Source organism: Phyllobates terribilis, unplaced genomic scaffold, assembly GCF_046119375.1.
Source record: "Phyllobates terribilis strain yellow unplaced genomic scaffold, ASM4611937v1 Scaffold_3__8_contigs__length_932513732, whole genome shotgun sequence".
Taxonomy (NCBI): Eukaryota; Metazoa; Chordata; class Amphibia; order Anura; family Dendrobatidae; genus Phyllobates; species Phyllobates terribilis.
Genome location: NW_027362763.1, coordinates 744423533 through 744449927, shown reverse-complemented (window position 1 = coordinate 744449927; position 26395 = coordinate 744423533). Strand labels below are relative to the sequence as shown.

Sequence of the window (26395 nt, the reverse complement as noted above, 5' to 3'; positions counted from 1 at the left end):
CATGTGATTCATAGGATTACTTGGCATAGGTGTCATTCTGAAAATGTAATTATCGGAGATTAAATCGTCCAGTGTAAGCGAGCTTATGCACTCAGAGGTTCTCCCTACCTGCGGGAGGCTGCCCTTCTCTCTAAATCTCTACGTCTTTACTTGTGTCATTGTTCCAGGATGCTGGCGTGCAGCGTAAGAGAAGGATCCTTCATCAGGGATCTGCTGCGGCTCGGCAGTCATGCTTTGCTTCAGCATAGGGTTGGGCCACCTCTTGCATATGTTTCGGATGTCATTGTTCCACGTCCCGTAATCCGCCGTTTTTTTTCATTGAGAGATGTTAAATTATCTGAATGATGTAGTCAAGATAAAAGTTTTTCTCTGTCTAGCATCAGATGCTTGTTGCAGTTTGCTCTTCTGCAAGGTCAGGATTCACAGTGCATCTGTTAATCACTTTCTATCTTGGTTCTTCATTGCAGACTCTGGGGCTGTATAACATGTTAGGTTTGAGTTTGGTTTTAAGAAGAAACTTGTGCTTTGAGTCTGACTCTTCTGTCCTTCAGTAAAGTTTTCCTCACACTGTGCAGTGTTCATAGCTTTTGCTTGCAGCTAAGCGGTTAACCTGCGTTGAGTTTGCATGCTAAGGAGCCCATTGTGTGAGCTGTGCCAGAAGGTGCATTGTGGTAAGTGATCTTGCCTTTCTATCATTTCAGATAGAAATGTAGCAGGGCTGACTGGCCTGTTGCCTAGCAGTCCTCTGCTCAGCCGCTGATATTTCACTTTGTTGTTGTTTTTCAGCCTTGCTGAGTGATTTACATTAGGAAGAGGTTTCCAGGGTTCATTTTACCTGACATGCTTTATTGATGACGGAGGTGACCCCTTTATACGACTTTGTGTGAACGTCATAGAGGTGTGAATTGGCTTCTGCTGTCCTCTTCATGACCTGTTTCATACATGACCAATAAAGTATTAGTCTGTGTGCATGTGTCCTAGATTTGTCTATGGAAAGTCTGACGTGTATTTTCTAAGCATCTGAAGCGGACACTCAAGATTTCTGCAGTGGATCTATGAGCAGATTTGTGCAGAAAAGCCACTGATTAGCGTCATAATACTGTGGCTTTTATGTTCAAAATCTGCACAAATAATGCTGCAGCTATTACAACCTGCCAGGCTATCAATTTTATACACTGTGTGAATGGTGTATAATAGAATTAAGCAAAAGAGATTCACAGACACCCCCTGACCCAGCTACCTCATTGAGGGTCCTTGGCTGCTGGATCGGTGCCCTCCTGGATGCGACCCTCTTCTGCTAACTAGTAGGCCGACATGGTGTCTTTAGTGCGTTGCGCAACAACAATATTATCACCCTGCGTCTAATATTGAGAAAAGGCGTTGAAGATGCCAGCAAGTAGGAGCGTCGTCCATCAGCCAAGGACTGCCAAGGTGGCGGCTGGGTCAGGGTCCTGCACATTTTATTTTCTTTTAACTCCAATAATATATCAAATACCCAGGTGATTTCCCCAACAAGCGTTCATGGGAACATTCACTCCCGAATGTTGCCCATCGTTGTTACCTGTTCAGCTATCAAACGACAAGCGAGGAAACGCTCCTTTATTAATCACTTCTTATATGCAGCCTTGAAAATTTTGTTGTTGGCACTCAAGTAAGTGGTACGTGCTGCCGACAAGAAAGGTCCTGAAACCCCTCACAATCGTTGTTGCATTGATGTCAACTTAGTGCAAGGAACAATATCACATCCACTACATGTAGGCAGATTCAATGGAGATTTAGGCAAGGGTTCATGTGAACATGGCCCCAGGTAGCGCGCCCCGGTCATGCAAGGTGAAGCTGCTATGCGGTGCACGCTGCATCAACGGGCTGCTTAGCTGCAAAATTGTCCGGCCATTAACAATCCGTTTGCATACTGTTAATTTGCCATTAAGCAGCAAAGCAGCTTGTATTTTGCCTGCGTCACAGAATATAGACATCCTCTACATAAGTCTGATAACTTGATATGACTTTATAGGTCTTGGCCTCTGTAGTAGTACATGATTGTGTAGATATATACATTTACAATACATTCTGCCTTATAGACGCCTGTCAGGCGATTGCTGCTGCCCCAAACGAGGGCAGTATGAACTGCAGCCTGGCTGCCCGGTTACAGCTAGGTATTATACTCTCTGAAAAGCTCCAGCAGTTCAGAAAAAATATATTTTTGAAGGTCCTGCCATGTATTACAGCAGAGAGTAGACTAGTCCGGATCTGTTCCTGGCCGGCTCTTCCCTGCTCGGCTACTTGTATGCACTTGGATAGAGACCGGTCATTCACATGCAGTGGGAATAGCTGGCCTGGGATGGTGTCGGACTAGTCTGCCTTTTCGAGAATAATTTGGGCACAATCATTAAGGCGATTAATGCTGCCCCAAACCGCTGAACGTTCCCTTTAAGATGTGGAGCAAAATTGCACTGCAATCATGCAGAAATGCTCCCAGAACTGCATCGCGGTGCCAACTACTTTCAGTTTGGAAGCAATGCCACAAAGATTTTAGAAACGTGACCAGTTTAAAAAAAAAATTAGAAGGGAATCCACAGGATGTTATAAAATCTACATAGATATGTACAGCACGTGTAAATAGGGTTAGTAAAGACCCCATTTACTTGAACTTATTGTACTTTTTAAGTGGCTTTTCAGTGCAAAGTCCACAATGAAAATCCACACGAACTGCGCACACAGCATTATAGGCTAGAGAACAGTATACCGTATCAGCTTGGATAAGCCTGATAATACGGAGGCTATTGGGGTTTTATATTCTCCACAGCAGCCCTGGTTGCCCGTTAGAGGTCCTGAAGTTGTGGTACGATAAGCCATACACAGGCTGGATTTATTCTGCTAATGGATTTCCAGGGGAACAGTGGAGAATTTCCCAGCTGCTGCCCTATTCTATTATTGGATCACTCCCACTAGTAAAATGACTGATTCCCATAATAGTCATCTTCAGGAACTGCAATTCCTCTTATATAAATTATGTGGAGGCTAGTATGCTGAATAACCCAAGACCTCAGAAGAAAGCAAGCCTAATAGAAAATGCAGCCCAGACTCTGCATACAAGGACGTGTCCGCCCTGCTACGCTCAGTGTAGGTAGGTGTTCTCCAGCATTGACTTAGGGGAGGCTTCATTGGTTGGGAGAAGTATAATGACCTATTTATCTCATTTCTTTGCAATGGCTGTTGGATAAAAGGGCTGGCTGTGAAGCAAGGTTCCCCAGCTCCAGTCCTCAAGGCCCACTAACAGGCCATGTTTTCAGGATTTCCTTAGTATTGCTCAGTAGTAATTGCAATAATTCCATCACCTGAGCAATACTAAGGAAATCCTGAAAACCTGACCTGTTAGTGGGCCTTGAGGACTGGAGTTGGGGAACCCTGCTGTAAAGGATCTGCTTCTCCCTCCAGAAGCCTACTGTGTATGGTATTGTAGGCCATCTCTATTTAGGTAAATGGGTCTGAATGGCAGCACCAGACGCAGGTCATGGACAGAATAGCAGTTTCTGAGAAAAAGGCACCTGTACAGTATGTGCACACATGAACAAAAATGTCACTATGAATCCAGACTGAAAATTGCAGCAGAATCAACAATGTAATCAGTGCATGGCAAATGTCTGTTTTTTTTTTTTTTTTTTTATAAACTATTGGTGTGAAAATATGAAGCCAAACTTTTTAAACTTAGGCCGGTGTGTTTATTGTATGATCATCAATTTCAGATCGGTGGTGGTCTGACATCAGGATCCCCCACCCATCATCATATGTCAAAAGTGAGTGATGCACGGGCAGGACACAGCAGCCCCGCATGTTGCTTAATGGCTGCTATTGAGTGCTGTACTTGGTCTCCCATTCACTGGACTGCTGACGCCTGGTATTTCCATTGGTTGATTGCTCCTCTCCACCTCATCTCTATATGTGGAGAACATTGAATCTAGTAGGAGATGATGGGGCTTGGTCTCAGTCATCATGCAACACTTTAATGTAATGTTCTGCTTTAGGTGTGGACAGACATTTTCATAACTAATTATTTGCTAAGCACTCCTATAATTGTTTGGTGAGGCTGGTGCAGGAGGCTCCATGAACTGGAGCTACACTTTAAAGGGAACCTACAGCTGATACATGCGGCCCTATCCAATGGAGCATGTATCAGACACTGGCTGCTTGATTTCACCCATATGTTTAACTTTGAAACAGTGCGGCATTTTTGAGAAAAACAACGTTTAATAACAGCCAGGGAGTGCACTGCACAGGAGGAGTTAGATGAGGGGTCTCTGTTGTCTTCTCCCCACTTCCATGGGGTGATGAGACTCCTGTGCTGTCCTATCTTTGGCAGTTATTTAAACTGTTTTTCTCTGAAACACCCCAGCATTTCAGAGTTAAATATATTTTTGACTGAAATCGTGCAGCCCATGTCTACTTGCTGCCTGTGGCTCAGACAGCATGTATCAGCTGTCCAGTTCCCTCTTTTAAGGCTATGTGCCCACGATGCAGAAATGAAGCAGAAAATTTCTGCAGCATTTCTGCATCTCCCTGGCAGAAAAAAACGCATGCAGATTGCGCATGCGTTTTTCCTGCAGAATACATGCGGATCCACATGCGTTTCCGCATGCAGATTGACAAGCACTTTCCAGGCGATAGCATCACTTGGAAAGTGCTTGACAACTAGGTCACACTGTATAAATCCATGCAAACAGCATGGATTTATACAGTGTGAAACGTAAAAAATAAAACAAATAAAGCTATACTCACCCCCGAGGCCCCGGCGTGGCTGCAGCGCTCGTTCCTGTCTGGTTCCCGGCTGCCGGCATATCGCGAGACAGAGCGGTGAAGGGCCTGCGGTCACATGACTGTGACGTCACCGAAGGTCCTTCAGCGCTGCTGGCATTCAGAGAGAAGACACCGGACAGGTGAGTATAAACTTTATTTGTTATTTTATTCTTTTTTTACAGGTACAATGGTACCCAGGGCTGGATGAGAGTCTCCTCTCCTCCAGAACTGGGTACCATCCGCACATAGAGACGCATAGAAGCCGCTTGTACAAATGTACAGTCGCGGTTTCTGTGCGTCTCAATGCAAGTCAATGGCGGGAGTTCCGCTGCACTTCCGCAAAATTAAATGACATGCTGCGGATTTTTGTACGCAGCATAAACGCTGCGGAAAAATCCGCAGCATGTGCATAGAACATGCGGAATCCCCTTGGGGACCATGGGGTGCGGATTACCTAGTGTTTCACAAGCGTTTCCGCTGCGGAAATTCCGCAGCATAAACGCTTGAAAAACGCTACGTGGGCACACAGCCTTAAGCAGTTTTTAGTTAGGCCTCTTTCAGGTGTACACTTTTTCCTTGAATAAAAAAAAAAAAAAAAAAAAAGTGTTTTCAAGTATGTTGAATCCATATTTAGGTTAAGTGCACACAGTGCGTTTTTGTGCTTTTTTTTCAGTGCGGAAGTGGGCCAAAAATGCATTGCATACCTTATCCCATGACTTCCTCTGACATTTTGCAAGTTCTGTGCACATGATCAGGAATTTTCCTGACCGGATTTCATGTGCAGAAAAAAAACACAGCATGTCCATTCTTTGTGAGTTTCAGTATGCGTTTTTGCCTATATGATGTATTGGAAAATACGCATGGCAAAAAAAAAGTATGTAAACGCTTTTGGATTTTCCGCAGCGTTTTTGCTGCCATTTGTCTGTTTTTTTACCATCAGTGTAACATACACTTGTAACCATTGAACAGTCCAAAACAACAACTTATGGATGACCCATGGATGACATCCATGTGTCAGTTTTTTTTTATTGCACCTATTGGTTTTGCATTTATTTTTTTTTTCTGTCACAGACATATTAACGGCCCCATAGACTATTATACTTCTGGGGCATTTTATAAAGTCCTGTACTTCATATTTTTAATGGAAGCATTTTTCACAATGACTAGTGAGAAAATATCAAACGCTGGCGATCAAGCACTCCCCAGGCCGGTTGTTCCGGCAGAACAGGTTGGGGTTTAACTTGGGATCCTTTCTTCCTGCAGACTTTTCCTGTCACTCATGTTTTGTGTTGTGTGTGTTTTCTTTATTGGTGGGATCCATTTAAAAGAGAACCTGCTGCTTTGATTTTATGACCTTTACATCTAAATGTCTTTAATGCATGTTAATTATCAGCAATGGCGGTAATTAGTAAATGCTGGGTCAGGAGTTGAAGAGGAATGATAAATGCAGGGACAAGAGACTTCCTGTTAATGCATTGAGCAGAGAAAAGAGAAGAATTAACTCTGTAGAAAGGCAAAATGATCAATTTGTAAGTACACAGTGCTATATAATATTTTTGCAATGTGAAAAAGATAGCCACAGACTAGAGATAAATACTCTGTAATGTTATGTTCATGGGTAGATTTTCTGTAGATATTTCTGGGCCAGAATTGGCATGCTGTGGATTTAGTTGCAGATTTTCCATAGATTTCATCCTTTGCTTTGCAAGGATTTGCTGATACCTGCAATGAAATTAACTTACTGTAGATTCCCTGATCAGATATCCTCTGTGTAGATGAGATTTGTTGATGTTTTAGCTGTTTGCCAGTACCCTGTAAGGGCTCTTTCCCACATCAGTGTCTCTGGTACGAGTTGTGACAGTTTCCACACGTACTGGAGACACTGACACACGCAGACCCATTCAAATGGGACTGTGCACATCTCAGTGTGTTTCCATGGTCCATGTGCTCCACACAAAAACAAGTCAGTTTTTTTTTTTTTGCAGATACACAGTCCGCAAAACGTACCACATGGATGATATACGTGTATCATCCATGTGACACGTACCGGCACCTGAAAATAAGCGCTACAGTTAGCGCTGTTCCCGAGCCCCTGCCGGAAGCTAAACGCTGCCCTCATCATAGTCCCCTACTGGCACTGCGATCAGCACCAGAGGTTACATTGATGAGGGTAGTGGTAGTCTGCTCCCGCAGTGTCCCTACCTGTAAAAATAAGCATAAAATATAATCCATGTACTCGCCTCTCCTAGGTGTCCCCCACTGTAATCCTTGCGACCTCTGCTGCCGGGGAGAATGAGCCGGAGCTGCGCTCAGTGAGTGACAGGACACCGCTCCTGAGTGGCTCGTTCTCCTCGGAAGCAGCGGTCGCATGGATTAAAGCAGGGGGCACCTAGGAGAGGTAAGTACATGGATTTTATTATTTTTACAGGTGGGGACAGTGCGAGAGCAGACTACCATTACCCTCATCATGGTCCCTGCTGGTGCTGACTACAGCGCCTGCAGGAACCATGATGAGGGCAGTATTCAGCACCCGGCGCTTGGGAACAGGGCTAACTGTACGCTGATTCCCAGGCGCTGTCCGTGTGATCCTGGTGTGACACACTTGGACACTGATATCTCCAGTACCGTTGTTTCCGGTATCGGAGATATGCGGACGTGTGAAAGTGGCCTAATGCTGCGGATTTTCTGCACAAAAATCCATGCGTTGTTTCTGAGAATCCAGCAGTGCAAAGGAAATGTCATCAGAAAACGACCCATTGCTTAAATCTGTTTTTTTTTATGATGTAAATTAAAAAAAAAATCACCTTGCCCCGGGGCTATTTTAGGCTCATACTTTCAGAAAGTGGTTTCAGCAGTCTTTGTAATTCTCTCTGTGATGATAATGAGAGAGGTATCACCTCTATAGACAGGTGATGACATAGGACCCACCAATCACAATAGGTGCTCCTGCTCTTCAATCATTTTGCACACGCTCATTAGATGCTTCAGTACAGAAGCGGGTCTGTCAGTCTATAGCTGCTAATGTACATCTGAATTTCCTGGAACAATAGGAAACTCTTCTAAAAGCCCCAGCGACTACTGCGAAAATTGCAAAATTTCAAATTTTTAGTTAATATTGTAATGTTGAGAAAAAAAAAATTAAAACGCTAGGTTATTTTCTTATTATACATTAATGTTAAAAAACATTGGCTATTTACTCCTCCATCTTGGGTGGCACGTCATTAATATGTAATACGCTCTGCACTACAGTTGGCGAGGATGTAGAATGAGTAGTCACCTGCTCGCTGCGGCACCCGTTGCTAGGCAACAGCTCACAATTATTTTTTTTTGTTTTGCCTAGCGAGCAGTGTTTGCAAAAATGATTAATTAATAAGTCTGAAGGACTCCCTGGAAAATAAATCTAAAGGAAAGCTGTTTAATGCAGACTGGAAGATGGAGCTGCATAATGTGCTATATGAGGGGGTGATCTGTCTGTAGTGGGGCTGATAGTTTGTGGACATTAGTGGAAATTTTCCTCCGAACACTGTATTTGTGTATACTTAGTGAATTCAGTGAGTGCAGTTTTAATTATTTAGCACTAGGAAGCCAGAGGAAGAAAGGACAGAGTCTTGCCCCTTTGTGCTGGAGGCAGGTCTTCTATCTTGTCATCTGGACGAAGGTTTGGCTGTTGTCCATCTGTCTGGGTACTATAATGACACCGGGCTGCCTTACACACTGCTCCTGGCTGTTTTCTGCATCTGGATATTTTGGGTCACCTTCCTTGGCTTAGACGTTTTTACCTGTGATCTCTTCCTACACACATTTTGCAAGCAAAACCAGTAATTATCGGTTTCCTAAGGGCAGGCAGGTTACCAAATTAATTTCATAGTCATCAAAAAACATGTCCTGAACCAAGAACTGGGCAGCTCTGCTGTGCATATTCAGCTGGCAAACCCCTATTTTTATGATTTTTGCACAGTCACATCTGTAACCCCACATTTTGGGCAAGTATGAAACATGCCCATATTACTTTGTTTTTGTCCTTATTTTGGCAATACCATAAAACTGGTTGTACACGTTGGATACATGTCAAGAGATTCCACTAACTTAATGTTTTTAGGGACAAATGCAGAGGTAGATGTAGTAATTCGGGCTACATTCTATTAACTGCATGTTTGTTTTTTAATACATAGTTCAGAAAATGCTCCTGACAACTTTGCAACCTATTTTTGGCTTTTAAGGGAAAGCAACAGTCGAATATCTAATATTCTTAGGCCTGATTCACCTGCAGGTTTAGTGACCCAAATCAATGGAGTTGCGGTATCAGGGACAAAAAATAGACCCATATTTTGCTCTGGGAGAACTACATATGGCTCATCCTAAGGGCTCTTTCACGCGTCAGTATCTCCGGTACGTGTAGTGACAGTTTCCACACATACTGGAGACACTGACACACTTAGACACATTCCAATGAATGGGTCCGTGCACATCTCCGTGTGTTTCCACGCACAGTGTGTCTTTGTGCTCCACACGTAGACAGGTAAGTTTTTGGACGACAGCACGGATCACATGGACCCATTCAAGTCAATGGGTACCGTGTAAACACGTGCCGCACATGGATTCCATCAATGTGACACGTGCTGGCACCTGGGAATCGGAGCTACAGTTAGCGCTGTTCTCAAGCCCCCGCTGGGTGTTTAAATCTGCCCTCATCATGGTACCCTGTCGACGCTGTGATCAGTGCCAGTAGGGACAGTGATGAGGGTAGTAGTGTCTTCTCCTGCAGTGTCCACCTGTGTAAGAATAAAATTAAAAATCCTTATACTCGCCTGTCCTAAGTGTCCCCCGCTGTAATCCATGCGACCGATCACTCCGGGGACAATGAGCCGCTGCAGTGAGCGGCCCCGGAGCTGCGCTCAGTGAGTGACAGGACACCTCTCCTGAGCCCAGCAGAGGTCCAGGGCCCTCTCGCTGCAGAAGTCATTCTCACTGGCTCCTCTGCTGATCGGTCTCATGGATCACAGCGGGGGACACTTAAAACAGGTGAGTATAAGGATTTTTTATTTTATTCTTATTTTTACACAGGTGGACACTCCAGGAGCAGACACCACTACGCTCATCATTGTCCCTGCTGGTGCTGATCGTAGCAGCGGCAGGGAACCATGATGAGGGCATCGTTAAGCACCCGGTGCTTGGGAACAGCACTAATTGTACACTGATTCCCAGGCACCGGTATGTGTGATCCTGATACGGCACACTGTTGCCACACGGGACACGGATTTCTCTGGTACCGGAGATATATGGACGTGTGAAACCGGCATAAGGCTGCAGCATCACATCCTTGTAACATGTACATTTGCTGTATGTGTGTTTTATTGTATTTTTTTTTTCCTCAGACAGCATATGGACCCATAGTTTCATTAATCTATACACACATCCGTTTTAAAAATGGATCTGTGTCTGAGACTTGGCCATTTAAGTCTATATGGGGCCCAGGTAAAACGGATGAAATACAGTGCACTTCAGTGATCCAACCACTTTTCATAGATTTTTATTATATTATTACTGATCCATGGTTAAAGAAGTTGTACACTACCTATATTACCCCCCCTATGTATCCCCCCGGGACCCCTAAGACTTTTTGTAAATACCTTATGTTGCTGATAATGCCTGTGAGCTTTGCTATCGGTGGGCGCTCACAGGCATCACGTGACCCCGCGCTGACGTCACAAGTGAGGCGTGACTCAGCACTGGGGTCCCTGCAGTGGCTGCTGGGCTTTGGGCGGGTTACCCCCCTCGTCACACCCAGCATCCAGCGCGCGCTTTCCCAGTGAATGGGGAGAGGCAGAGCGTGCGGTGGATGCCGGGTGTGACGTGGGGGTAACCCCGCATCCACCGTGGAACACAGAAGACAAAGACCCCGGCTGCTGCCAGCACTTGTCGTGACGTCAGTGGATGTCAGTCTGCTGCAGCCGGGGGTCACGTGATGCCTGTGAGCGGCCAGTGATAGCGCCACTCACAGGCAGTATCTGCAACGGAAGGTATTTACGAAAAGTCTTGGGGGCCCCGGGGGGATACATTGGGGGGGTAATATAAAGTAGTGTACAACCCCTTTAAGAATCGGGCTATTGTCAGTCTTTTTTTTTTTTTTTCCATGTATCTTTCAAGGATTAAGAACAATGCAGTTTAAAGTAACAGCAAAGTGAATGAAGTTTCTGAAAACTCGTGCACACGCTGCTTATTTTATCCTTGTGGATTTTTATCATCAAAGCATTTTTCAAATTTGCAGCATTTTTCATTCAAATGAACGGAAGAAAAAAAACACAGAACGAGTATTTTATGCATTGATGCATAATTGGTTCAGTGAAATCTGCAGCAAATACTAAGTTTGCACATACCCATGTTCATATGTTAAGAATTTGACACGGATATTTCTGCACCAAAACCAGAGTATTCGTAGGAAAAAACATTGCTTAAAATGAATGCATTTTTTATGCATTTTTACTTGCTTTCTATTAATTTGAGCAAAAAATGATGCCTTTTTCTGAATGCTGAGCTCTGTATAACCCCGCCCACACCACTGATAGCTTTCTGTGTACACTGTGCATAGGCAGAAAGCTGCCAATCAGTGGTGGGGGGATTATGCAGAGCTTATGGATATGGGGGACAACATGGCAGCAGGTTTACTAGTCCTCTAGTGATCTGCTGAAAAAACAGTAATTTTAACAAAAGTACAGTAAGCAGCCCAGTAAGTGACACATCACTGGATTCAGGGTCTCTGTCTCTACGTTATGCTGCTCTCATATTGTGCCAAATTCCTGCAGACCGAATCCCTATATAGCCACTAAGTTTAATGTACTAGACTTATACTTAGGCCACGGCCCCACTATCAGTATTTGGTCAGTATTTTTCTCAGGAGTTGGTGCCAAAACCAGGTGAGGAACAATCAGAGAAAAGGTATAATAGAAACAAGTCACCAATTCTGCATTTATCACCCACTCCTGGTTTTGGCTCCCACTGCTAAGAAAAAATTCTGACTTAATACTGATAGTGGGGCCGTGGCCTTAGGGTATGTGCAGACTATCCGGAGTTGACTGCGGAAGAGCCGCCTCCGGCTTCTGCTCATTATGCAAATGAGCGTCGGCCTCTTTTTTTTTTTTTTTTTTTTCTTCTCTTCTCGCATGCAGACTTTCTCCATAGAGATTAGGTCTATGCGGAAAGCCCACATTAAGACCCGCAGGAGAAATTGACATGCTGCGGTCTGGAAAGACGCGCCGTATGTCAGTTTCCGCGGGTGAGCCGCAGATGCATAGTGGATGGGATTTGTATAAATCCCATCCACTATGCTGTAACTTCCGGCCGCTGCGGATTGCACGCATGCACTTGTGCGGTGTTCAATCTGCAGCAAACACTGATCGTGTGCACATACCCTTATTGTTCTTATATGCAGCCACATGGACATAAACTGCAGTAGTCTGACTGATTAATTGGCCTCTTCAGGAGAGCTTTCTGAGCAAGCTCTGATCCAGGCAAATGTCATTATGTAGGCAGGGGAAGGAGGTGAGCTGTAACATCACCTGTTGGGAATGGTGGATCTTATCTACTCTATTTAGAGGTTTTATGCTGCTGTAATGCTGTGATAAGGCCTCACATCACGTACACAATAATTGATACTGGTGTCATCAGTGTTTTGGATCAATGTGTCGTCAGTGTCAGTTTCTACCAAGTATTTTTCACGTATGGATAAATAAATTAAGCTTTTTTTATACATTGCAATGCTAAACACGGACCTCACATTGATGCAATCTGTGTGTTTTTCACGGGCTCATAGACTTGCAATTATCATGCTGCCAGAAAAAATACGGACGTGAACATAATGGGTATCTGTGGAAAACATTGGATAGAACATGCATGTGCAACGCTGACGTCTGATAACGAGACTGCTGAAAAATGATCTGAACAGGAAGTGAGTGCAGTATCCGGCTTAGCAGCAATTGTGAGAATTACAAGATTTTTTTCTTTTGTTCTGAATGCAAATTAATATAAACCTTGCAGATATAATAATGCCTAAAAAAAATGCTACTCTCCTTTGATCCATCAGAGATGGCCTGGCCGTCTTTGTCTACAAGTGGCCATTGATGTACCGTACGTACAGCCATCGCAGCCTGAACTGGCAGCTCATAAACGTAGACTGGCTCTGGGTCGTCAGGGAAATAAAACTTTACTAGTTTTATTTTATTTATTTTTCCCTTTACCATTGGCTGGACCAAACTTATAACTGCGGCCATGAATTTGGATTCTGGGTATTGGGCCACGGCCCCACTATCAGTATTTGGTCACTATTTTTTCTTAGGAGTGGGAGCCAAAACCACTCCAATGCAGGACATTATATTGCTTTCCATGCGTGTATGTAGATGTATATGTAGATTAGTCAGGCGACAAGCTGACCATATAATGTGTTTAGGAGCCTTTGACCCTCCCATGACAGTGAGTTCATGTTTAAGGGAAATCATAAGAGCAGTTGGTAAAACATGTTGTGTAATGTGTATGACAACCTTAAAAAGGTTTTCCCTTACTTGGACAATCTTTTTAAATACTTCTTGAGCGCTGCAGCCAATCACCATCTGATTTAACATCGCCGCACTGGAAGCGCGTCATAAGACACGCCCATTGGCGCCCGTGTCACATGACCGCTTGTTGCCGATGGGTTGGCATGACAACCCGGGGTCTGCAGGAAACCCCTGTGGTTGTCAGTGACAGGAGGCTATAAACGCCACCCAGTGGACAGCGCTCATGGCACAAGAGAGTTTCTGCTACACGCTGGCGATCTGATAGTTGCCTGTGTGTAGCAGAGGCGATCAGATGATCGTAGCTTCTAGTCTCCCATGGAGACTGTTGAAGAAAGTGTAAAGTAAAAAAAAAATGTAAGAAATTGTAAAAGTTTAAATCACCCCCACGCCCCATTCAAAATAAAATAAAAATAAATCAAATATACATGTATTTGTTATCGCCGCTTTCAGAATCGCCCGATCTTTCTATATGTAAAAATAATTAATTCGATCGGTAAACGGTGTAACGAGAAAAAAATCAAAACACCAGAATTACTTTTTTTTGGGGGTTGCCAAAACATTGCAATAATGGGCGATCAAAACATCGCATCTACCCCAAAATGGTATCGATAAAAAAAAGTCAGCTCGCAAAAAATAAGCCCTCACCGGCCCCAGATCCCAAAAAATGTAGACGCTACGGGTCTCGGAAAATTGTGACTTTACTTTATTTTTTTTTAACGAACTTTGGAATTTTTTTCACCATTTAAATAAAAATGAACCTATACATGCTGGGTGTCTACAAAGTCGTAATGACCTGGGGAATCATAATGGCAGGTCAGTTTTAGCATTTAGTGAACATGTTTAAAAAAAAACAAACAAAAAAAAACACTGGAATTGCACTTTTTTTTTTTTTGGAATTTTTTTCTCGTTTTCCAGTACACGATATGGTAAAACCAATGGGGTCGTTCAAAAGTAAATCTTGTCCTGCAAAAAATTAGCCCTTACATGGCCATATTGATGGAAAAATAAAAGAAAGTTACGGCTCTGGTAAGACGGGAGCAAAAAATGAAAACGCAAAAACAGAAAATGGCCTGGGGATGAAGGGGTTAAGGATTGGTCCACACACAGCATATTTATTCACTGTGGATTTTGATGCAAATTGCAGGTTAGATTTTTAGATTGGCATCAATAACCCATTGACGTCAAATATTTTTAGGTATAAATAAGTATAATTTCTATTTGTAAAATTCATATTTCTAGTTCTCTACATTGTTGATGGAGCCTGTGTTTCGTGTGATCAGTAACCAGCCGGGCATGACAAACTTGTCATCCAATGTAATGTATTCTGCCATCTGCAGGACTTGTCCCATTACCACCTCTTTTACTGAGCTCTGCTTTAAACATTGAACTCTGCCGTCCGCCTGGCCTGGTGGTGATGTATGGGGAAGCACAAGGGTTCAGACTGCGGTCAGTGCTCAGAAAATATTAATATATAGATATATTCGCCTGCCAGGTTTTTCTAACCTAAGTAACGTTCTAGGACCTTCTGTCACCCCATAGCGATGCTGCAAATATCTGATGGGAGAAGCTGTGTAATAGGACTGTAACGCACCTACACTGATTATGGTGTATTCTTCTGGCTGTCACAATGTAACAGTTCAGCGCTATGCGCGCGTTCACACGTGTGAGAATGTCTGTTTTTTTTTTTATTTGGACAGCACACAGACCCATTGATTAGGTTCTATTGTGATCCTCAACATCGGATCAGAAAAGGACTTGCTCAGTTTCACAGATCGAATTCTTGTATCCGTCATTTTCACTGATTTATTAATGGATCAATGAGACTTTGAGTCCGAGTGCTGTCATAAAAAAAATAATAATAATCTGACTACTTAGACGTTTCACACGGATATGTGAATGCTCCCTAAAGCTCGCTGATCTCTGTATGGTGCTATATAAGTGAGTAAAATAAGTGGCGTACTTAAAGGGGTTGTCCAATACTCGGATAACCCCTTCTGAATACCTATGTGTCCCCCTTGTAAAATAATATAACTTATACTCCTCACTGGTGCCATTCCAGCGGTGTCGGCACTGGTTCACCTCCCACCTTCGGACGTATCGTATACATCCCGAGGAAGTGAGTGAGCAGCGGCTCTGACCTCCTTTGGATGTATGTGATTTGTCCGAAGCCCGTGAGAATGAAGCCAGCACTGATTGGCCTCGGGGATCGCGTGACATTGTTACTCAGGAGCGTGAGTGCCGACACTGCTGGAACAGCATCGGAGGCGAGTATAAGTGTTATTAGTTAACAAGCAGGAAACCGGGTTGTCGAGTTGTGGAGAGCGTTCTATAACGTGAGCCTATATACAGAAGGCTGCGACTTATCTATTTTTGTTTGTCGGATGATCCTCCCGATGTGTACCTCCTACAGAAGGCTCCAAACACATTGTGAACAGAGCCTTATAGAGTCTCTATGGAGCAGGGGTCATGCTAGAACGCTTTTCAAGCTGTTGGTAAGATCAGAGAATTGAAGATCAGAATCTCGGGGATGGAAAGCGAGATATTCTTGCTTGTACCTGTATTGATCAGATTTTGGGGAGGGAGGCGACCATATGGTCTCTAAACCTGAAATACAAGCGGCTTTATCGGTCACATAAACACTGACCTTTCTACAACTTGGCAGAAGTGCTGCTTGGGACTGTCATGTAAAAACACTTCACTTCGAGGGGCGGTTGTCTGTACGGAGCTTCAGATTTACTTTAGTGTTTATGGACTTTATTATTGTGTGCTGTGATTTCAGCACTTGCTATACATGTACTGAGACCCCAGGGTGGAGGTGGTCCTCATCACTCATGACCAATCTGAGCCTATGAATCCGAGACATCACAGCCAGCACAGCTGGACTATATTACGGCTTTGCTTCATGTTAGGCTAAATGAGAAGAAACTGTTCTGTAGAGAAAGTATAAAGGGGTTGTCCACTACTTGGACAACTTCTTCCCAGGCCCATTGTTTCCCCCTTGTAAAATAACACCTATACTCTCCTCTGGTGCTGTTCCTGTGGTGTGAGCACTGACTCTCTCGGGGATCCGAGTGACATTGTCATGAAGTCCTTGCAGCCAATCAGTGCTGGCTTCACTTCCAAACCTTTGGACCGATAGCGTGCATCTGGAGGACGGCAACAAAGGGTTCAGCATCGCACATTTTCCATTTCAACTCGCAGGAAAGTCTGTCGGCACAAACTGTTCAAACCAGGGCTGTGGAGTAGGCATAAAATGGACGGACTCCTAAAATATATAGTAAATTGGGTTCAGTAGTTCAATGCAGGATGTGCTGTAAAAGTTTTTTATAATTTAGGAAAGTTATGAAATGTCCCATAAATGTCTGTTCTGTTCCTGATCTAAGGATCTTGGCTTTTAGTTGACATGAATCTGTGCTGCACTTTACGAATACGCTCAGTAATGAGGCAGTGCTGTGGAGTCAGGGAAATTGAGGAGTTGGAGTCAGAGGTTTGGCTTACAGACTCCACAGCCCTGGTTCAAACCAAGCACAGGTGCTTTGTGAAACCTCGATATGGTCAAATGGTTGACAGACTCTAAAAGGGCTCTCAGCTTCATATTTGCCTACTTTTTAAAAAGGTCCCTTGATATTGTAAATGAATGAGCTTAGAGGTCAAATGTTATCTACAAAGAAACCTGGCAGTAAGGGGCCAATGCATCAAGCAGTCTGCTCCAATTTTCTTATGTAAAACTGTTTGGAATGGTGCAACATTTTGCAACTTTTGATGTTTTTTCGCCATGGTCACTTTTTGAAAAGTGAACGTAGCTTGGCTGAAAAGCGTGAGCGAGTGCGCCCAACAAATTCATAGTAAATGCCGAACGATGTCAGTTATAATTGGAAAATGTACATTGACGTCTCTGACAGTCGCATACGGCAGCTGAAAGATCCCTTAATTTTATTAAAAGACTTTGTGCACAGTTCGGGCCTGCAGCCCCACCACAGAGGGAATTAATGTGTTGTCTGTGTAACATGTTAGGTCCTCCAGAGCGACAGACACCCTCTGTAGCTGCTCTACTGCAATAGATGAGGATCCGAATCTCCTGACCTGACTGGGTGCATGAGATGCCCTTCCTGATCCAGACACCGCCTTTGTGCAGTTTTTGCATCAGGTTTTGATCAGGGCTGTGGAATCGGTAAGCCAAACCTCCGACTCTGACTTCCGACTCCTCAATTTCCATGACTCAGACTCCCTCATACATGGCTCATGTTTAAGTGATAAATTTACTGTAGCACAGATTCATCTCAGCTAAAAGTCTAGACCCTTAGATCAGGAATAGGACAGACATTTATAGGACATTTCATAACTTTCCCAAATTCTTATGAAAAAATATTCCCCACAAACTGCATTGAACTACTGTACCCAATTTATTATATATTTTAGGAATCAGTCCATTTTATACAGACTCCGACTCCACAGCCCTGGTTTTGATGCAGTTTCTAGAGTCAAGGCTTGGGAGTAGATTGACCACAAATGAGAAATATAAAGGAAGGACTTGTTCTCCTTTGCATCCATTTCTGACTCATTGCTGTCCACCATTCCTGGTCTTCAACACAAAGAATGGAAACTATTGTCCCTCCTTTGGGAGAAATGATCCTGTGTGTTGCCCTCTATACTTGGTATCATCAGTGCAATTGGGAGCATTCTGTCATATTGTTAAGAGATAGCAGTTTGGGGTGTTTTCTGCTCCTTGCAAAGCAGGAGGACTGATTTTGCTGGGTGAGAGGCCTCTGACGAGGGTAGGGGGTCTAAGTGTAACGTTTTTCCTTGTGTAGTGTCAAGCCAGTGTTAGACTTATAGGCCAAGCCATGCTCCTGGGGGAATATAAATGTGCAAATGGCCGCTTCAGAAAGGAAGACTGGAACTCTAGCGCCACCTATTGGAGTTGGCAATCCTAAAAGTCAATATGGACCCTTGGACGAGCCTTGCCACATAACTTGGGAACATGTCTGCAAAAGGAGTGTCTGGTTTGGGTGCTTATCCTGAATCATGTGACCAGTCTCGTTAGTTGCTATTTGCTTTTAGGATTTCTGCCTCCTATAGGTGGCGCTGGAGTTCCAGTCCTTCTATTATAATCTACTTATATTACATGGTACTGTGTGTTTTCGTGCTATAACACACCATGGACCTGGCTCCCCGAGACATCCATAAATGTCTTGGGAAGAAGCTCTTGTAGGCCCTTCTGTTTTGGAGACTGCCAGGGCTTTGTCTGGGCTGTCACCCGCACTGTGTATGTGCTGACTACAGGTGACGGGGGTCTCTGTGTGGCCATGGTAACCATGTCCTACCTCATTATACCAGCGCAGCGCTCGGGGCAGGTCACAGTCGTGAAGCTTCGGATATTCGCAGCTGTCACGATAAGGACGCGCTTCTATTACATTGTGTGGTGGCTGGATATCCAGAATCCTCGCTGCACATCTTACATAAGTTCTTAGTTCTGTACTGTATGTACTATTTATAATGTAATGCATGACTTTTTTTCATTTTTTAACTTTAGCATTTTGTAAAAAAAAAAATTCTTGTTCTCATTCACTTGCAGGCGGTATTTCTTATCTAATCTAGATTTTCCAAGATAGATCTAGAGATTATAGGCACGTGGTTTCCAGTTTAGCTGTAGCTAGGCGTTAACATCTGTACAGTAGGAGCATGGATTATCAAAGTGTAACCCTTTTGTAGTTTGTGGTACTGTTGCTTTAAATGTATGTTACCCTTTCCTGTTTGGTTTGACACAGGAGGGGGGAGGGGGTTAGAGCTCATTGCCATGGTAATGAAGCTTGCAGAATCAAAACAATGTGAGAGTATAAGACCACTATGCTTTTCTCTTTCTGAAACGAAACTATTGATGAACCTACTTGTAGGATGAGTCATCACTGTGAGATTGGTGGGGTCAGACCCCCGGCACAGCCACTGATCAGCCACATTCAATCAATGCACAGGGTGGGACTCTGCAGCTCCACACACTGCTTAGTGGCCGCTCCTGGGTACTGCAGCTTCTCTCATTCACTTTAAATAGGAGATAAAGTGCAGTAAACGTGTATGAAGCTGCTGTGTTCTTCCCCGTACATGGCTTATATCTGATCGCTGCTGGAGCAGAGACTGTCCTGTGTCTGACCCCACTCATCCCATCCCTAGGATCGGTCATCAATAGTTTGCTCCTTGATGACCTCTGATGAGCAGTATCAGCATTTTTCTGTCATCACTGCAGCACAGTCTTTACTACCATGTAATAGACATTTTTATTGTTACAATTGTGGTAGATACAAGAACATTTGCAAATTCAGTAATACCAGCAATGCAGCTCTGTAGGAAAACTTATACCTTTTTTTCCTGTCTTTACATTATAAATGGCCGATAACAGAGAACAGTGGATTGTAAATCTTGCAACTGAATGCAATGTGTGTGTATATGTATGTATGTCAAAGGGCTTTTTTTTCCCATGTTTAAAGGTATTGTTCATTATTTCTATTAGTATTTTTAATATATTTTCTATTGTAAACAAGAATGTGGAACTTTTTTTTTAATTCTATTTGATGCTGGGGGATGCTTTACAGCAGCCTCATAGGAAAGCATAGTCTGGGGTCTCTCATGGTGTGGTGGGGGTCCGACTTCTGCCACCTGTCCTGTGGTTTACTTATAACCATACTTGGATTTTTGTCCCTGTTGGCTGTGCTACTCCGGTGTATCAAACCTATTTTTCATATAAAAACCTGCTTGATCATCCCATATACAGTAATTTTCTACAATACCTCGTTCCTCTAGATCTCTGCTCTTCCTCATTACTTGGCTGATTGCTCTTATTTTACTTGCACCTTTTCCACAATTGCACCTTTTCCACAATCAGCAGTGATTATATAGGGATATATCCTGGCCTTGGAGATGCTTCTTTTTGGAGTGTTGGTGATGTGACCGATTATACTCACATCCTGACTTACAAGTGCTTACATATCAGCCCGGTAACACATGCTTAACCAACTTCTTGGAAGCTGGCGTCAGCACACAGGCAGGCTGGCGGGGGCTGGGAGGCGGCCGTTTGGACGGAGCGGTGGAAATTCTGCCATGTGATTGTGAGATGTCTGACGTGTTCAGCCTTTCTTGCGTCTAATATGTATTCTCTCCTCTGTTTGCAGTGACTATTTATTCAAATTGCTTCTCATTGGAGACTCTGGTGTGGGGAAATCTTGCCTTCTCCTTAGGTTTGCAGTAAGTACAAACTAATAACTTTGTATAATCATAATAAAGACATTTCTTAAATTATACAAGCATGATTTTTTTTTCTCTTATTTAAATGTAATATCCAAGACTAATTTGTTGATGTCCTATCCTCTGGATAGATGAGATTGGTGGGAGTCCGGCCCCCACTGATAGCTGGTATCTGCAGCGGCCGCATGTACAGCGTATAGAGTTGCGTCATACAGCTCTGTACGTTGAGTAGTGGCCACTGCCAAGTACTGCTATGTCTCCTATTCACTTGTATATAGAGAGGTCATATATATTCCTCCCGGAAAAGCTCTTTTAAAATGTCAATGGTTTACCCTTAGAAAAGGTTATTATTGATTGCAGCAGGAGATGGTATTACCCCATTGATCTTCTGTGCAATTTGCTGTGCCTGGTACTGCAGCTTAGGCTCAAAGTGAATGGGACTGAGTTTCGGCACCGTGTACCGCTACATAGCTTGTATGTACTGCAGGATAAAGGGGGCACAGCTGTCACTTTATTGCTCTGCTAGGAAGGAGAACTGTCCCCAAAACCTTTATTGACTGATTGACTTGTCGTAATCATCAGTGATTCGTCAGTCATTATGTTTTTAAAGAAACTTCTGTTAAGGGGTCAACCCACTAACAGATATCATCACTGGGCCCCTCACCATCACCAGAATTATTGTCCCATGTGTGAAGGGGGAAAGGTAGTAGTGCATGCACACTAGCTCTATTTAGTGTTGAGTTTCCTGGGGCTGGATGAGGATGGTGTACTTCTAAAGTTCATGTTATGACTGTAAAATCTTTTCTGAAATTTGGATCTCAATTTCCATCCACATTGACAGCTCCTCAGTGTCCCCTTCTCCACGTTCTGCTGAATCTTTGCCCACTTAGGGTATGTGCACACAATACAGCCAGGCAGCGTTTTGGAAGCAGTGTACTTTATGCTTCATCCCTCCAAAGCTCTGCGTTATATGAACACAGGTGAATCTGCATGTGTTCATTGAACCATGTGGATTCACCGCATTCAATACATTGTAGTGATCTAATTTCTCTTGCGGAGACTAGCGACTCTGCAAGAGAAATTGACATGTTGCGGTCTGGAAAGAGGCGCCTCATGTCCATGTCTGCGGGTGATCCGCAGGTGCACGGAGACGCATAGTGGACAAGGGATTTCTAGAAATCCCATCCACTATGCTGTATCATCTGGCCGCTGTAGGTTTGACTCTGCATAACACGCAGCGTCAAACCCGCAGCGTCTCCTGACCGTTGGCTCATACCCTTAGTCTGATTAACAGCTCCTCAGTGTCCCTCCTCCTTGCTCAGCGTGAGATCTCACACTGCTCCGTACAAGGAGCAGCTGTCGGTTGCGCTGGGTGAGCTGAGACTGGATACATTTGTACACGTGTGTTCACACTTTAGTTGGAGTGATTATGAAGTCGTTCTGACATGAATTTACAAAATAAGTGCTCCAGCCTCATCAGGTGTGAGATCCATTTAAGAATGTCGGCAGTTTGTACTGTGGAATCTGATAAGAAATCCACTTAAGGTCGGTCATCTCCCCTTTCATTTTATTCAATGTGATGCGTAGATTGTAGCATTGTTAATCTGCTTGTCATAGCAGCTCTACTTGGTGTAAGTTGTTTTGCTAAAATTGAAGTAGGTAGGTGAGACCTGTGAAAAGAGGGAGGCAAAGTGTTGTAGTGTAACCCTAAGATATGGGGGGGGGGGGGGGAGTCGCATGGTGGTAAGGAGCGGGGGCCTTTCTATGTCCATTGGTTTTTAATGTAACAAGCGGCTGATGGGTTGTTGTGTGAGAAGAGTCAGCTCATGTGAGTGTAAACTGTTCAGAAAATAAGAATTGGTGAGGATGGGGCGACTTGGGTCCTTTAACACGGACAGATAAACGGCCCTTAAACTCAATCAAATAAACATTATAGGACAGTGATTGGTTCCCGTCGAGCACCATTTTCACCAGGCGATAATTTGCAGGGTATCCTGTTTTTAAAAAGCTATTGAGAGGAGGGAGCACTAAATCTGCAGATCTATGTATGGGTTATTCCCCTATCTGATGCTAGTAATATACATTAGTCATGTGCCACCACTGTTGAGTACCGCATCATCGTAGAAAGACATGGGCCGTACAACTGCATAATACACAAGCATCCGTGTATAAAGTGTAAAACTGCTGTCCACAAATGTTGTTTTTTCATTGTGGTAATTTGCACTCTGCCCCTCCGCTGTAAGGTTTGTTGGCCGCTTTACTCGGGGTTGGGTTCCCTTCAGAGCTTTGGCTTTGTATGGCCTTATTCCATCAAAATAATAAGTAGCCTACCACTATAATATTTCATTACATTTGCTTGGGAAACTAGATTGTCCTCAATTCCTTATCATGTGCAATGTTGTACTCCAGTTTTATCTGGGACACGTGTGAAGGAAGCGGAGGGAGGTACAGTTTATAAAAATGAAGGGAATAAGGTTACAGCAGAGTAGAAGGTAACGAAGATCAGATTATACTCCGGGTAGATCAGGTACCAGTACAGAGATACATAATTTAACAGGCAAAATGAAAAAAACAGAAAATGTGCTCACTATTTGTTGTAGATGGTGCAACACTGAAGCAGCAACTATATGGTGTGCGTTATACCCCATAAGGTTAGGGGTTTTACCCATCAGTACAAGACACCTATGTGGTCCTCTTTCTGTTAACCAGAGCTTACAGCTTCTGTAAAACATTTCTTATCCAGAGGTAAAAAAAAGATTGGCTCCATTTACAGGGATTTTTGGAGATTGGCCTATCATTAAATTCCTGCTATACGAACAACGGGCAGCATGAATCTGACCGAGCCGCATGATTGCAACCAATGTTTTACTCTGAAATGCTGCGGCGTTTCAGAGAAAGATTAATATGAAGTTACAGCCGGGAACCATAGGGAAAGATGTAACTTGTTCGGTGCCACCCCTGGTTGGCTTCCCCCTGCCCAGCTACCCATGACTGACAGACCTGTCAATCAACTGGCGCGTGGGCAGGGAGAAGCCAGTGGGGGTCTGCCTTGTATGGTCTCTATCCCTTTGGGCCTTGGAAAGCTATTTAAATTGTGTTCTCTGGAACACGGCAGCGTTTCAGAGTAACAGATAATTCAGACGACATGAATGTAATGCCCGGTACCCTTTTTAAGCGCACCTCTAGTTTGACTAGTAAAGTCTTTACAGTGCAGGACTTTTCAATATAATAGTTTTTCTTGATCAGTGTTAGTTTTTCTGTTGACCCTCAGCACAGATCTGTTGCGGCTGCACTTACAGTGGGTACGGAAAGTATTCAGACCCCTTTAACTTTTTCACTCGGTTTCATTGCAGCCATTTGGTAAATTCTAAAAAGTTCATTTTTTTTCTCATTTATGTACACTCTGCACCCCATCTTGACTGAAAAAAAAACAGAAGTATAGAAATTTTTGCAAATTTATTAAAAAAAACAAAACCCTGAAATATCACATGGTCATAAGTATTCAGACCCTTTGCTCATTATTGAGTAGAAGCCCCCTTTTGAGTAAGTCTTCTTGGGAATGATGCAACAAGTTTTTCACACATGGATTTGGGGATCCTCTGCCATTCTTCCTTGCAGATCCTCTCCAGTTCCATCAGGTTGGATGGTGAACGTTGGTGGACAGCCATTTTCAGGTCTCTCCAGAAATTTAAAGGGGTCTGAATACTCTCTGTACCCACTGTAAGTGCCAGACGTTTGCTTCCTAGGCGATCTCCAATGTGGGGGCCGGCATCATGGGATGTACGGTGCTGCTCCTGCAATGAGGGTGGTCTCCTAGGATGTCATGCTGGACTCGGGCTCAGTGAAAGGTTATTCCCATCTCGGCCTGTGTTGGTTGACATGGGAATAACTGTTCAAACTAGAAATGGGGATGTCTTTGTAGCTCACAAAGGCACACAATGCTTAGTGATATTCACTTTAGTTTGTTGGATTTCCTGGCCTGATTTTCAGTGGATCTGGCAGTCAGAAGGTTTCACACTCAATCATGATGGATGTTGGGTAACCTGATGGGGCAGTTGGATTCCAACATGCCTGATCCTTTAGTTCTCGGGGAGATAAGCAGCTTCTCTTCCTACGGAGCTCGGCCCAGGATGTCGGGGGTCCTGGAGAGATGGTGTTCAGCTATGTAACGTGTGTGGCCAGTGCCTGCTCACTTCTTTTGTTTCAGGTCCTGGATGTAATTACTTTATATTTTGGGGTATTACCATGATATTAGTGCTTGTCTGACTGTTGTATGTTGGGCTCTTGGTATATTGTGTACGGTCACCACGCTAAACTACTTTTTCTTTAATGTTATGTATAATTTTAGTGACATGAATAACTGCGTTCATTGTTTGATATTCAGACCTGGATGTTCTCTTGGTTGGTGTCAGAGTAATAAAGAAGTAGTGTAAATCTGTCCTGTATTACTCCTGACGCCTCTTTATTAAGCAGGTTGTTAATGAAGTCCGTTTGTTTCTCCGCAGGATGACACATACACGGAAAGTTACATCAGTACAATTGGTGTGGATTTTAAAATCAGGACTATAGAATTAGATGGGAAAACGATTAAACTTCAAATAGTAAGTAATTAATGAAGTATTTATCGCGGAAGAGCTGAACGCTGATTGCTGCATTGTTCCTGTCCTGGGCGACATCATTGTATCAGTAATAAGAGTGAGATCGCTGCGGCCCCTGAGTAATATCTGCTCGTGTATACCGACGGGGCGAGATGATTGTAGCTGCTGCTGGGGAATGCACACATGAATCCTTAATATATGGTGTGAAGTCAGCAGTTACATGAGCGGGATAGAGGGGCGTTTATTCATTTGTAGGAACTTTGTGTATATTCCTTAAATGTCATTCGTGTAAAGATTTATATCTGTAGCATGTGTGTGGATTTCTGTAACCTTCAGTCACATGAATGGGACATTTTTTACACATATGAAACTACGGTTAGTCTATTAGGCCTCAAAGCAGTACATCTGGGATCACACTTTAATGTCTGCTGTATGCCGCTGCTACATCGCACCATAATGCAAGGTACCACCACAACTCACAAGAAATCCAGCAAGGTCTAACTTTTTGTTACTTACCGGTTGCAATACCACCGGATTGACTTGCACAATGCTGTGATGTAGCAGTGACATGGAGCAATCATTAGCCGCACAACCTGTCATGGCTAAAATTGTCGTGTGGCCCCAGCCTTCAAGCTGGTCAAAGGGGTTCCCTGAGATGAAGTTGAGGTTTCCATCAACTTGATGGGTTCAGACAGTGACGCTCATAAGTCGAGAGATTTATTAAGAATTGCTACACAGCACATGTAACTGATCCATTATAGGTCCTGTAAAACTGTGCCATGCTTGTGTGGGTGAATCATGAAGTGTTGTCCTCCTGAAGAATGAGCTTCTCTGACCTATATGTATGGGCTGCCCTATGGTATTGACAATAACTGATCTAATTTTATTACCTGAGCCTTTATCCCATGAGCATATACCGATCGCAAGTCTCCTGATCTGAACTCTACATCCTCAGATATGCCTGAGACTGCAGAGTTCAGGTGAGGAGACCCCAGGCTGGCCCGTGCATCATGGACCACGACGAGCCCAGACCGATCGCTGGTCTCCTGATCCGAACTCTACATCCTCAGATATGCCTGAGACTGCAGAGTTCAGGAGAGGAGACCCCAGGCCGGCCTGTGCATCATGGACCACGACGATCCCAGACTGATCGCAGGTCTCCTGATCCGAACTCTACATCCTCAGATATGCCTGAGACTGCAGAGTTCAGGTGAGGAG

The 26395-nt window shown here is 43.8% G+C and overlaps 1 protein-coding gene across 1 annotated transcript in view; it reads left to right on the top strand.

The window, feature by feature from the left end:
• Nucleotides 1–26395, top strand: part of RAB1A (RAB1A, member RAS oncogene family) — a 43418-nt gene that overhangs the window by 5795 nt on the left and 11228 nt on the right. The window contains exons 2-3 of the mRNA XM_073672170.1: nt 20507–20579; nt 25085–25180. Of these exons, the coding sequence (XP_073528271.1) occupies nt 20507–20579; nt 25085–25180 (169 nt within the window). The remainder of the gene's footprint in view (nt 1–20506; nt 20580–25084; nt 25181–26395) is intronic.